Source organism: Aspergillus affinis (genome assembly GCF_023601865.1).
Source record: "Aspergillus affinis strain CMG 70 chromosome Unknown NODE_31_length_300061_cov_88_125253, whole genome shotgun sequence".
NCBI classification, from domain to species: domain Eukaryota; kingdom Fungi; phylum Ascomycota; class Eurotiomycetes; order Eurotiales; family Aspergillaceae; genus Aspergillus; species Aspergillus affinis.
Genome location: NW_026515812.1, coordinates 218,073 through 231,838, shown reverse-complemented (window position 1 = coordinate 231,838; position 13,766 = coordinate 218,073). Strand labels below are relative to the sequence as shown.

The window sequence follows — 13,766 nt, the reverse complement described above, 5'->3', positions numbered from 1 at the left end:
GGACAATTGGCGGTGGATTCACCGAGCATTTTCCATGAGGCTTTCTCCCGATCGGCCCTTCTGGACAAGATAATCCTCGTTTCCACCGCCCCCACCCCACGCTTTCTGTATCGAATGATCACCTCCCGACGGTGCACAACTACCTATCAGATTCCATCGGCTGGGGATTTTCCGAGGGGAGAGAGAATTCTCGAAGGGTGGCAAATGGGACGGGAGGCATGAAAGGGGGCGGGTGGAAACGACCGGGGATGCGGGAGACCACGACACTGGACGACCAGGCGGTCCCATTGTCGATTAGTGGGATCTGATTTGAGAAAGGTGGAAAGAGTTTTTCCCGACCATCCGGGTCGACAGGAGGGAGTTGAATTTTGGGGGGAGGAGGCAAAAGTTCCTGGGGAGAAGGGAAAGAAAAAGTGGAGCGAGTCGAGACGTTCCACCGGTCGATCCCTGCGACCTTCCAGAGTACGGCCTAAGAGCTTGTCCGGGTGTCGTTCCGCGGGGGGCGAACACCGGACACAGGGAGGGTAGATACTAGGATACTAGGTAGACAGTTCCCAGAGCGAAGAACGAACAATAAAGAGATCAGAAAGAGAGCGAGAGAGGAAATATCAGAAGAAGGAAAGGATAAAAGAACAGAAGAATGAGCCCAGACCATTCACGGATCAGTCCATTGATGAACAAAAGGACCGGTGAATGGCTCCAGCAGTGGCAAAGCGATGAAGTGTTTGGGATTCGCGGCGGCCAATCACCCGGGGGAATAAGCAGCGGTGAGCGGGCCCGTGATCGCTCAGCGGTGCCTTGGGGCCTCAATTGCCGCCTCATCTTTCGTGCTTTCCTTTCTTTTTCTTCCTCTTCTCTTCCCTCCCGTCTCTCTCTCTCTGTCGTTTCTTCCCTCCTTCCGTGCTCTGGTCTTCGCGATCCTTCGTTCATCATCTTTGAACTATTTATTTCATCCGTCAATCCACTTCAATCCACAACTCTCTTTTCCAAGTCGTGTCACTTCCCAGCCGGGCTTAGTCCGTTGTTTCCCCCGTGTTTTGCTGATAAGCCCTCGTCTTATCGGGCTGTCTAGACTCTTAGCGCCCCCTCCTTCTCTCGTCGGCCTCACTCAGCCTTTCCATCTTTTGACTCATCCGACGGGGTATTTGACCCTTGGGACACGACCTGACAAGCTTTCTCTTGTTCAGTTCCTAGCATTGTGCGCTTGTGGTCGTTTCTATTGATTTGGTGTTTGCGTTCACACTCCGTTCCACTCTTTTTCAGCCTTGTAGGACTGAGTTGTCCTCGCTATCTTATCTTTTACTGGGTCTAGTCATCGGGGGATTCCCTTCTCACACCTAGCTTTGTTTTCTTTCTTTCTTTCCCGGCCATCATTGTCAATTCGACATCATGGATACGGCCCTTGAAACCTCGGTTACCGTGGAGCAGCTGCCTCCCCCGATCACCCTGAGCACCGACTCTGCCTCTCTCCAGGTCGCCGGGGAGCCGACCGTCACCATCGACGTGACCCACGGCGATATCCCAGAACCCCCCACAGATAACGGTCAACCTCACGACCGATTAGAAGTCGAGTCACATGCTCCCGCAGATGTCTCTCCGCCCGCTCGTCCCCCGCCACCAGAAGAACATGCCTACTGGGCCGAAATCGAGGAAGACACTTCGCTTCCCGATGAGGCCGAAATGAAGGAGATTGAATCCTCAGCGGATGTCAGTTCGTGTGATTGTAAGTCATATATATATCCGATGTTTGCCTTTGTCAGTCAGGTGTCCCGGGCTAACTCGGCCTGTCAGATGAGTATTGGGAGAAGAACTTCCACCCAGAGCTGGACGACCCGGAATACCACCCAGCGGAGAAGGCCCGCCTCACGTGGAAGATTAAAGGCGTTCGGGGTACGAAGGAGTCGCCGAACTATGCCAAAATCATTCGGTCTCCGCCCGCATACGTTGGTGGCTACTGGTGGACGATCAAGTTCTTCCCACGCGGCAACAACGTGAACTCGCTGAGCATTTATCTTGAATGCTCTGCCACCATGCCGGTCCCCGATAAGACTCACCCGGAGACCGAATTTGCCGTCGTCCAGGGTCCTGCCGACAGTGATCTCCAAAGCACTACCCCAGCTTTGAATGTCAAATATCCTCGATCAGAGGACTCCACGGCGTGGCTCGACCATTACAATTCACACTACCTGCCCACTGTAGAGCAGGCGGACCCTCCTACCGATACATGGCGAGTCTCCGCCCAAATCGGCGTCATACTATACAACCCGGACGAGCCTCGCACCGCATGGCAGCAGGCCTCTTGCCACCAGTTCAACCCGCATAACTTGGACTGGGGTTGGACCAACTTCCACGCCCCCTGGGACGAAATTCATCGTCGCCAGCGTGGCCAACGCCAGCCATTGCTTCGTAACGACACGCTGGCTTTCGATGCCTACATTCGTGTTATCGACGACCCAACTCGGTCCCTGTGGTGGCATTGCAGCGACTCCGAGCCTACCTGGGACAGCTTGAGTCTCACCGGGTATCGCCCCTTGGGTGACTCGGTCATCAACCACAGCGCCGAGGTCGCCGGTTTGGCCACCTGGCTGCACATCGCCCCTTTCTGCAAGATCATCCAGAACGTAAATGTGCTAGAGCACCTGACCAATTGCGACGTCAAGCCGAAGCCATTATGTGATGCGTTGCAAAAGTTCTTGTGGCACTTGCGCTCGCGCGGCAAGTCCCTACAATACGTCGACACCGACACCATCACCTCAACCCTTCGTAACCTGCACGAGTACTCGGGTGATGTTTGTGAATTTTGGGAGCGATTGCGGCGGACCCTTGAGCTGGAACTTGCAGGCACCGATGCTGTGAAAGACCTCGCTGCCATCTTCGACAGCCCAACTCCGCAGCTACCTTCCGCCCCTGCAGACGGCGAGGACGTGATCAACACCATTCCCAAGGACTTTAACTCACGCATCTGTGTGCCCGCTGATCAGGCCGGCACCATGCATGAAGCTCTCGATTGGTATTTAGGACAGAAGCCGGGTCGCTGGGCGCTGCCACCTATCCTTCACGTGGAGTTGGGGCGTCAGAAACTCGACAAGGCGGCCCGACAATGGCGCCTACTCTACAACCGAGTCGAGCTAGATGAGGAACTCGATCTCGCCCCCCGGATTGTCGATGGACAAAGTGGAAAATATGTCCTTTATGGCTACATTGTCCACCGTGGTCGACGAACCTCGGGCAAGTTTTTCAGCATCCTCCGCCCCGGAGGGCCTGGCTCCAAATGGCTGGCCTTTGACGATGGCAGCGACAACCGCGTGGAATGTTTAACGCGCAAAACAGCCTTGGGTCCTCACGTCGGTCTGGATTCATCTCAGAATGTGGACCACAAAACGGGGCATGACGTCGCAATCGCCGCTATGTACATCCGGGACGATGCCGTGCAGGAGTATCTCCCCGGACCACAAGGACCCTGGGAAGTCAACGCGGCATTGAAGGGATACTACGAGAACGGGGTGTATCCTTTGTCCCAGTCTCCAGATGAGAAGCTCGCCGATGACATCCAAGTTGAGATTTATTCGGTCCCGCAGTATGATAAGCTGGACAGTCTCTTCGATACATACGATCTGATGTCGCAGGCTAAGACGGCCAACAACGTCATGTACCTCACCGTTCCTCGCTCAACCAATCTCATTGATCTGCGAAAGAAAATTGCCCAGTGGGCTTCGGCAGGCGCCGAGAGCACCACCATCCCGGAACATGTCCGCCTGTGGCAAATTGGTCACACTCTTGATCGGTTCGGACCGACCCTTGCCTTTTCGCGGGTGTCGGACCTAAAGACAACATTGGATCTTCCCTTGAAGGTTGCTCGTTTCTGGATGCAGGTTGTCTCAGAAGGTTTGTTCTGTGTATGTTATTCGCCATGAATATCTAGCTAACCCAGCGACAGTGGATGCGAAGTACTTCGCCATGAAGGACCCTCAAGACGCAATCACAACTGAGAGCAACAAGCCCGAGGAGGCAATCCTTGAGCGGGAGGATTCGGACTCTGCGGACGACCACACGCCAGCACGCGAAGGGGATGCCGCTCAGGCCAGTTCGTCTGGCACCTCGCCCGCAGCTGATCTCGGCGACGGTCCCGGTACTGCTCCAGTGGCCACTGAAGCGTCAACATCCGAGGATCATTCCGAGGGCCGAGCCCAAACTCCCGTTCCTGCTGCACCCGAACCTGATTCCAACGGGACCGCCAATGGCGAGGCGGTCGCCGAAAATACCGACAATGATGCCGTTATTGCAGCCATCATTGCGGATGACGTTCAGCAGATGGACACGGAGGGACCCTCCAATACTGAACCCACGCCGGAACAAGCTCCTCAGCTAGCTCCCGCCGAGCCCGAACCGCCCACGGCCGATGCCACGCCTACCATCCCAACCGAGCCGGAGATTATACTCCCGGTGGATCACGTCTACTACTTCATCCAGATGTTCGACGTTGATACGCAATCTCTGCGAACGGTGGGCTCTTTCTTTTCCCAGAAAGAGGACAACATCAAGTCCGCCGTGCGAAAGCACCTCAAATGGCCCGCAAGAAAGGACTTTCTGATCTGGCAGCGTCTTGATGGGACCACGGTCACCACCATGTCTTCGGCGGAGACCTTCGAAGGCTTTGTGCCGGATGGTACTTGCTTTATCGTGGGTGACCGCCTCAACAAGGATAGGTAATTCTCCCTTCAAATCTTCTTAGTTCTCCGTGCTGCATTACAAGTTTTTGAACAATGTGCTAATTCAACAAATCCAGACGCGCTGAACTCAACGTCACTGGCCTCTTTGCCAATCCTGATCAACTCGTCCGCTACCTATGGGCTTCCGCTCGCAGCCATCCGACCAAAGCATTCACGGGAACCAAGACCATCAACGCCACGTTCACCAATGATTATTATAGCGGCGACTTCAAGAATGGCTACTTCCACGGCAAAGGTACGCATGTTACTGACTCCGCCGCCACCTACGCCGGCGACCACGTGTTCGGCAAACGCCACGGCAAAGGCTACATGGAGTACCCAACCGGTGACACCTACGATGGAGACTGGTTCGAGAACCAGTGCCACGGACAAGGCGCCTTCGTTGAGAAGAAGACCGGTAACAAGTACGTCGGCGGCTACAAGGATGGCAAACGCCACGGCAAAGGCATCAGCTACTGGGAAGTCGCCGACGAGGAGATAAATCTCTGCCAGATTTGCTACAGCGAGGAGCAGGACGCCTTGTTCTACGATTGCGGGCATGTCTGCGCCTGCGTGACCTGCGCTCGACAAGTCGATATCTGTCCGATCTGCCGCAAGAACATCATCAGCGTGGTAAAAATCTACAGAACTTAACACGCCATGAGACGTATGCGTCTCGATTTAACAAATTATCAGATTGTTTGAAACAACGGTGGGATAAAAAGGGAAAGGAGTACAAATTTGACATTTGTCAGCCAGCTTAAGTTTTGGGTTTTTTTGGGGATTTTTGTTGGTTCATCATTTTTCATTCTATTCGATTTCATATTTACTGGAGAAATACGGCATGGCAACACGGCATACCCTGGAAATTTTCACGGAAGAGACACGAACCCATCTTCCACCTCTGCACTCAGATTTGATTGATTCCAAGAACAACTCACCATACATACACCTCATACAGTATTCTAGATCAGAGCATACCCTCACTCATTTTGGAATTTGACTTTCAATTAATTTACTTTGGATTCAGTACTGTACACTACGTTTACTTCAACGTATATTGGATTGTGTTCATGGGTTCGGTAGATTCAACCATTTATCTGCCGTTTCACGAGCTACTCGTAAATTGAAGCAACTAAAATCCCTATCCTGGAAAGAGAGATATGAGATCAAACTCGGAATTGGTATCTATTGAATTGGATTGATTTCGACAGCTACCTACAGTTCGGTCTGTCAAACTAGATCGATGAAAATGATGCGCATGCGCCGCCCATACCAGAAAACATTCGTTGAAAGTAAGTCACACGGAAACAGAAGGACATAGTGCTTTTTATCTCAGAAAAAGAACAACTCATGACAAGAAGAAAAGAAGAAATCAATGATATAAAGAGATTATACAGGAGGGATAAGAAGAAAAAGAAACGACAGACGATGTGAAATCATCTATTTAGACGACTTCTTCTTGGTCTTTTTCTTCTCGCTTGACTCCTGCGATTTCTTCTCAGTGGGCTTCTTGGAGGGCTTTTCGGCGGCCTTGGGCTTCGACTCGGGCTTCGAGGACTTCGACTCGGGCTCAGGCGCGGCGGCGGGCTTCTTGGTCTTCTTTTCGGGAGTAGGTTCTTCGGTCTTCTTGCTCTTCTTCTTTTCGGCTTGCTTGGGGGATGGGGCGGCGGCGGCGGCGGCGGTAGGTTTAGGTGCTTCCTCGGGTGTCGAGGCTTCGGGCTTAGACTCGGACTTAGGCTTCTTGGGCTTGTTCAGGACACCCTTGGGGTTGAGACCCTTGCGACGGAGACGGTTACGTTCCGCGCGCAGGATGCGCTCCTGATCGGCCTCTTCGTCTTCGAAGGAAGCGAAGGCACCGCCCTCGGTGTCCACAACCATGCCATCCTCATCAGCAATCGGGGTCTTGTCGACGGTCTCGTCGTCCGAGGTGGCGGAGCGAGCGTCGGAGGGCTTGGAGTCGGCACCGGCGGCGGCGCCATCACCAGAAGCAGCCGTCTCGGCGGGGCTAGGGCCGGTCTTCTTGAGCTTGCAGACGAAGAAACCATCGACGTTCTCACGGTGGGGGAAATAACGGCGGGTCATCGGCATCTTAGCATCGAAGTGCTTGCCCATGTAGTTGGAGAAACCGGGGCTACCGAACGAGCCGAGGCCGGTGTCGACGATCTTGACGTTGGGGCGCTTGCGCAGGACGTACTGCACGACGGCTTCGTTCTCCTCGACGGTGACGGAACAGGTGGAGTAGACGAGGTAGCCGCCGGTCTTGGAGGAGTGGTCGACGGAGTCGATGGCGGCGAGGAGAAGCTGGCGCTGCATATGGGGGATGGCGAGGAAGTCACGCTCATTCTTGGAGGTCTTCACGCTGGGATCCTTCGAGATAACGCCGGTACCGGTACAGGGGGCATCGAGGAGCACGCGATCGAAACCGCCGAGCGCCTTGGGGAACGCAGTACGTGCATCCAGGTTGGTAACAACGGTGTTCTTGCATCCGAGACGGTGAATGTTACCGATCAGACCCTTGGCACGGGGCTTGCTGGCATCGTTGGCGATCACGCAACCAGTGTTGCGCATCAGGGCGGAGATGTATGTAGTTTTACCACCGGGGGCAGAGGCCATATCCAGAACGCGCTCGTTGGGTTGCGGGGCCAGAGCCATGACGGGGAGGAAGGAAGACGCGGCCTGCAGGATGTAGTGGCCAGCCAGGTATTCGGGCGTAGCACCAAGGGGGACGGCAGACTCGAAGACCTGGAGACCGACCTTAGACCACTTGCCGACGGGCTCGAGAACAACACCACGGTTGATCAGGGCCTGGGCCAGGGACCGACGGTTTGTGCGCAAAGTGTTCGTTCGGATAACAACGGGACGAGGGGTTTCGTTGGCTTCGAAGAAGGCGAACGCCTCCATGGGGGTGAAGAGGTTGAAAAGCTTTTCCGCGAGGAACGGGGTGTATCCGTAGTAGGTCGAGATGTCGGACAGAAGCAACTGGAGGTAGTCGGCACGCGACTTGCCGGGCTGGCCCAGGGTCTTCAGGTCACCCAGGATTCGGATGGTGTCTGTGATTCTCGTGCGGAGCAGCTGGAGATCGGGGGCCAACCCGTGGCCAGCACCACCGTCCTCGAAAACATCCGGTCGGTCACCGGCGATGTTGGTCTGCAAGGCGGCTTCTTGCAATTCTTGCTCGGCCTCCTCCGCTTCAGCTTGCTTCTCTAGGTCAAGTTTCCGAGACAGTCCCTCGATGTTAGCCGCCGTCAGCTGCTCCTCGGCGTCGGATTCGTCGTCAGAGAACATGGTCTCCCGGGGGTGATCTTCGTCGTCGTCCGAGTTCATGACCGAGTCGTCGTCATCCGAGCCAATCTCCTCCTGGCTATCGATCGAGCCTTCGCTGATACCGTCCAAATCACCGAATTCGTCATCACCTCCCTCGATGCTTTCCATGTCGTCGGCCGAAGCCTCTTCGTCGTCCGAGTCCATGAAATCCATCTTCTTCGCAGCGGTCTTCTTCGTCGGCTCGGGGGTCTTAGCGGGCTTGCCATTAGCAGCGCCATTGGCCTTCTTCTGCACATTTTTCTTCTTCACCGGCGCCTCCTCTTCGACATCGTCTCTTCTCCGCTTCTGGCCCGGCTTCGACTGAGCCTCGGCGGCCTTGCGGTTCTTGAGCATCGAGATTTTAGACTCATCCAGCGGAGCCGGAGGGCCTTGCTTCTTCATGCGACGACCTTTACCCATTGCGACAGATGGTTGGAAGTGTGGTGGAAATCGAGTGTTTTTCCGTTGACTGCGGAAAGATCTCAACTTTTTTTTTTCTCTCGTCTTTTTTTTTTCTTCATCCGCTGCGGGCGGTCAGTGCTGGCAGAAGAAGATGCTTCAAAGGCGGTGAACCACCCAGAGCCTGAGGTGTCAATTAGCTCGTGCGGCCTCAGGCCAACCCCGATTGGGTAATGCAGATTGTCAGCTTGCGCTCCCCGCGGTGTCTCAGCAACTTCTCCCCTCCTCCAACCGCTCAACCGTTCATCGTCTCACCGCACGTCTACTGCAGACACACACATACACACCATGTCTGAACTCACCTTCATCAAATCCTTCCTCTCCTCGCTGGACTCCCGTCCGATCAAACTCCCCGCCGACTATGTCTTCGACCCCGAGCGAGTCGGACTCAAGGTCCCTGTACGTGAACCCCCACGGGACACCTAGTATCCAAGTGATCTATCTCTAACCAAATTACTCAAAAATTCAGTACCTCCTTCCCCGCCTCTCAGCCCCTCGTCCGGAAATGCCCAAGAAAGTGAAATCCACCGCGGCTCCGGGCTCTTCGAAATCGATAAGCGTACACCTCAAATCCGCCCGAAACCCGGCGCTCGAATTTACGATCTCGAACACCCCGATCTCCGCGACTTCCGTATCGGACCTGAAAGACGCTGTGCGCGAGCGGGTCGTCGACACCCAGAACGAGAAAGTCGGGCTCGACAAGATCAAGATCCTATACAAGCGCAAACCGGTATCGGGCAAGACGATTGCGGAGCTGCTCGAAGATGAGCCGGAGTTGCTGGCGGGTGGCAAGACGGTCGAGTTCGGGGTGATGATCATGGGAGGTGCGAAGGCTGTTGAGGAGGCCGGGAATAATAATGCGACTTCGTCTTCGTCTCCGAAGCCGGCGATTGGGCCCAGCGGAAAGACTTTGGTGGAGACGGATGCGTTCTGGAGTGATTTGGAAGGGTACCTGGAGCAGAGGTTGAAGGATGTCGATGAGGCGCAGAAGTTGACGACGTTGTTCAAGGGGGCTTGGACGGCGAGTCGATCGTAAAAGGGTTCTTGGTTGAGGTTGTGGTAATCGACTGAATGCGTGATACCTTTTGTGTCGCTATGGCAAAATATCGAATGGCTCCTGTGTAAAGAGTAAAGAGGGCTGTCGAGTCTAGCCTAGGTCTACGACAATTAAAATATTGTGGATGTGTGCATGCCTGTGAAGATTGCTCTGGACTGGTGGGCCATCTATTGACATGACCCAAGTTACTCTATTTTCTACCCGATTTAGATTTGCGAGTAATATCGAGAAAGGAAAAGCTCGAATGGAAATTTCGACGTGGCATTGTTGTACAACGTTGGGTTAGTGGCTTGTGCCATCAGCCTAAACAGAGGGAGCAATAAAACCAAGACGGGCTAACAAAACGAAGTCAAAATGGGTCGGGATATGCAAGTAGAGCGGATGTCAAGAATCGCAGAAATGAACAGCAGGCGTACTCATAATATTTGGTTGTTTCACGCGAAACTTTGCAAGGTGGGTAACGAGCATGAAGGCGAGGTAGCGTTAATATAAAAAGGAATAAAAGAGAAAAGAAAATAGTCTGTCATCACGCGAAGAAGGTAAGGGTGATTATGAATCACATAGAAACGCAAAGAATAGGAGAAAGAAGAAAAATAAAGAAACTATAACCACACGAGTAGAAAGGAACATATGCCAGGACCGTTTGCAAATGCTCAAGAATTGGCCAAGCGCTCATCCATGTCATGCGTCCAAAGAAATTTATAAGACAAAAAATCATACATCACCAGTAAAGGCTCTCATCTCATTGTCTCGAGAAGACCTTGACTGCTCCATCACCACCACCACTAACGACCCAGCGGCCATCACGGCTCCAGACGGCGGAACACACCCCTTCTCCACGCATCACCCGATGGCTAGTGATTTCTTGGGTGCAATTCCGTTTCTCGAGGTTCCAAAATCGCAAGCTAGCATCGTGGCCAGCGGACACCAATTCACGTCCATCTGGCGACAGCGAGAGTGAAGCAATCGCCGATGGATGAGCCAACATCGTGTACGTACATTGTCCTGGGAAAGGCAAAGATGTCAGTCAATTTAGTCACTAAACGGGGCAGGAGAGTACATACCACTGTTGGCGTCAAAGAAGCGAATATACTTGTCTTCGTAGCCACTAATGACCACTCCTTCCACGCCACTCGAACCCGTGGCGCCATGGACGACCTCTTCTTCGACCATTGCTCGGTTCGGATCCAGGCCAGCAGACCCGTCAAACCCGACAGTGGATGCCACGACGGCGTTGACACCGGTGGAGGGTGTTCCGTCGTACGTCTCCAGGCTGGCCATTCCAACAATTTCCTCGCCGGTTCGTGTATCATAGACAAGGATTGAAGCGTCGGAGAATGAAACAACAAAGTTCACGCCGGCGAGAGACAAGGGACTGATGCAGGTCGGGGATGGGGAGTCCTGTCGGGCGATTTTGTGGACAAGGCTGTAGTGGAATGGCGTAGCCGTTGCCATACTGGGTTGTGGCGACTGGGGAAAGTTGGATCCGGATGAGATAGAATTGGCCCGGCGACTGCCTCCAGCTCTTCGAGAGCCAGCCTGCGGTGACGACATTTGTGGAGGGGCACTGACAGCCCAGATCAGAATGTGTCCATCTGCTCCGCCTGATGCCAACAGGATTCGGTCGGTGCCTCCATAATTACTGCATGAATCTCCAAATACAGACCCGGTCGTTCCTGGAAGGACGCACAGGCCCCACACGGCATCGGTATGGCCATCCAGAGTGGCTTTGGGGTCAACTCGGCCTCGCTCCCAAACACGCACGCTCGCATCTTGCCCACCAGAAAACACCCAACCATCACCCAGAGCGCGACCACCGTTGGAAATGTTTTGCGACGGAGAGCAAGCGGCCAGTGCGGTCACGGCGCCAACGTGTCCTCGGTGGGTGAAATAACTGGTAATGTCCAGGTCATTGCTTGAGCCAGGTCCAAGGCTGCCATACGAGGCCGGGATGATCCATCTCTTGATCGTCCCATCGTCGCTACACGTGCAAATTTCGGGTTCAGAAGGGCTGCCGCCGCCTGTGAATATCACGGAGCGGACGACATCGAGATGTCCGCGCAGAGCGAACCGAACCTTGAAGGAGGAATCTTGTTTGGCGCCCACATTCGAGCTCAGCTCGATGGCCCCGTCGCTCTTGCGCCTAGCGCCGGAACTCTTTCGCCGATGTGACATTGATCCGGGCCTCGAGGGGGACTTCGGTCGGACAAAGTTCGCATTGGGGAAAACGTCGACATCGGGGCGATGAGGCGGCATCGGTTCCGTGGGCGGTTCCTGGTCCGACGGCTCATCAAAGTTCCAGCCGTCCGGGTCTTCAACGCTGTCCTCAATCTGCTGCGGTTTTGTCTCTTCTTTCACCGACACCTGGGGACCATAGTTATCATACCCCCCGGCCGTGCGTTCATCAATCATTGTAGAGTCATGGGCCTGCCTCCGGTTGTCAATCGCAGTCACCGGTGTCTGTTGTGGCTCTAAGGGCCTTCGCTCCAGTGCCTCCCTTGCAGGGCCCGGCAGGCCGAATTGGTTTGTTGGTCGCGGGAGTCCCGTGTTTTCGGGGTAATGGGTCACGATCGGCTGGTGGTTCTGGAGGGAGACCTCGCGTGCCATCATATGGTTGGCCTGCTGTTGTTGTTGTTGTTGTTGTTGTTGTTGTTGTTGTTGTTGTTGGTGTTGGTGGTGCTGCTTCTGCCTTTGCTGCTGAAGATATGCTTCTTCCAGACTATGCTGCGACAGCTGCTGATTACCATACATGGGATTGGCGAGGTCCGGATCACTGAGGTCTGGGGGCGGGTGGGAGGTAGGTATGACATGATATGTGATTTCTTGTGAGCATTTCGTCAAGTACAGGCGCGACTTGTCTCGCTCGTTCTCTTGCTGCAACTCGTGTTGGTGTTCGGAGTTAGGATCGGAATCGCCGAGACCTATGTGCGACTTGGGGCGTTGAGCTAGTGAAAAAAACGAATCGGTCAGTATCCCATGGTTTGGGCTAGCAGTAAATAACCACGCTTACATTTGAGAGCGCTCAGACTTTCCCGAGCGATTTCCTTGGGGTCCCTGGTATCATCGATCTTCTCGTTGTTGCTGAGCTTTTTGACCTTCTCACGCTCCTTTTTCAGCGCAGCCTCCAGTAGCCTGACGTGCTTGCCTAGCGACTCATGTAAACGCTTGCTCGTCCGGGCATCGCCTTCCAGTCTTCCAATGCGGGATTTCATCTCCGCGCGCTCGATCTCCCACGCATTGCGGTCTCGTTCATGGCGGTGCCATTCGGTCTGCAGAAAGCGCATCACACCTGAAAACGGAAAAACGACGTTAGTCTCGTATGTATGGGTTACTGGCCCAAGGCCATTGCGGAGAAGCGCACCTTGCAACGTATACTCCGTCCCCTGAGGTTGTCCGTTTGACGACCCATCACCCCCGGGTCCAAGATACCCTCCACCCCCCATTATTGAAGGAGACTGCCAAGCCATATGATTTTAGCGAGCGAAATGATCCCAACGGCGAAATCCGAGAACACAGGAGCTCTCGGGCTCAGCGTGGTGGGGGAGTGCGTGGACAGGGTGGGAGGACTCGTGTCCGCAACGGTGAAGTCTGTTGATGTAAGCCAACAATCGGCACACACGGGCGACAACGGCAGGAAACACGGTTCCTGGCCGTGTCAGCACCGGTTTTAGGAGGAACAGGGAGGTAAATGGAGACGAAAACTCGGTCGGAGCAATGGAAAAGGAGACGAACGGGGGGGATGTTTTGCGGCCAAGGGAAATCGGGCTGAAGACTGGTGCGCGTTTCTCCTCGCTGAAGGTCGGGGAAAGCCACCGCTGCGGGTTGCGCTTTCGTTGGCTCCCCTAAACGCCCACGCGGCCTTAACCGCCGTTAGCGCTGGGAGAGTATCTGCCTGAGGCAAGCAAGTCAAATTACACGGAGTCAGTGCCTCGGTGCCTTGCGTCTTGCGTGTAGCAGACTTCTCATCGCCATTATAACCATTATTTCAATCCTTCCGCAGGCCAGGCCTGGGTTCCGATGCTGCCTCAGGTTGCAGAGCCACTAAAGGCACAGGCCACCAATCACCGCCAGGAACTGACGTGTAAAGACTCCAGGGACTGCCTTAGGTACAGACTAGCCGGAGGAAAACGTGTGGTTATTTTTATTTAATTACTTTCCCAGGGCCTTTGTGATCAGTAGAGTATCTTAATCTGCGCTCTCCGGTCGGGCTGCATGGGACTGCGTCAGGCGGGGAT

The 13,766-nt window shown here is 54.4% G+C and overlaps 4 protein-coding genes across 4 annotated transcripts; 2 read left to right on the top strand and 2 right to left on the bottom strand.

Moving 5' to 3' along the window:
• Positions 1–1,389: 1,389 nt before the first annotated feature.
• Positions 1,390–5,363, top strand: KD926_006214 (putative MATH and UCH domain protein; the record flags this gene model as incomplete). Its single annotated transcript, XM_053099190.1, has 4 exons — positions 1,390–1,723; positions 1,792–3,885; positions 3,938–4,706; positions 4,787–5,363. The coding sequence occupies 4 exons, from the start codon at positions 1,390–1,392 to the stop codon at positions 5,361–5,363; spliced, it is 3,774 nt and encodes a 1,257-aa protein (XP_052957071.1).
• Positions 5,364–6,152: 789 nt separating this feature from the next.
• KD926_006213 (rRNA (cytosine-C5-)-methyltransferase NOP2) lies at positions 6,153–8,435 on the bottom strand (the record flags this gene model as incomplete). The annotated part of the gene is made up of 1 exon (XM_053099189.1): positions 6,153–8,435. The coding sequence occupies one exon, from the start codon at positions 8,433–8,435 to the stop codon at positions 6,153–6,155; it is 2,283 nt and encodes a 760-aa protein (XP_052957070.1).
• A 327-nt stretch (positions 8,436–8,762) lies between these two features.
• KD926_006212 (uncharacterized protein) lies at positions 8,763–9,510 on the top strand (the record flags this gene model as incomplete). Its single annotated transcript, XM_053099188.1, has 2 exons — positions 8,763–8,873; positions 8,944–9,510. The coding sequence occupies 2 exons, from the start codon at positions 8,763–8,765 to the stop codon at positions 9,508–9,510; spliced, it is 678 nt and encodes a 225-aa protein (XP_052957069.1).
• Positions 9,511–10,273: 763 nt separating this feature from the next.
• KD926_006211 (cell differentiation and development protein Fsr1) lies at positions 10,274–12,998 on the bottom strand (the record flags this gene model as incomplete). The annotated part of the gene is made up of 4 exons (XM_053099187.1): positions 10,274–10,536; positions 10,596–12,476; positions 12,542–12,820; positions 12,893–12,998. The coding sequence occupies 4 exons, from the start codon at positions 12,996–12,998 to the stop codon at positions 10,274–10,276; spliced, it is 2,529 nt and encodes an 842-aa protein (XP_052957068.1).
• Between the last annotated feature and the right edge of the window lie 768 nt (positions 12,999–13,766).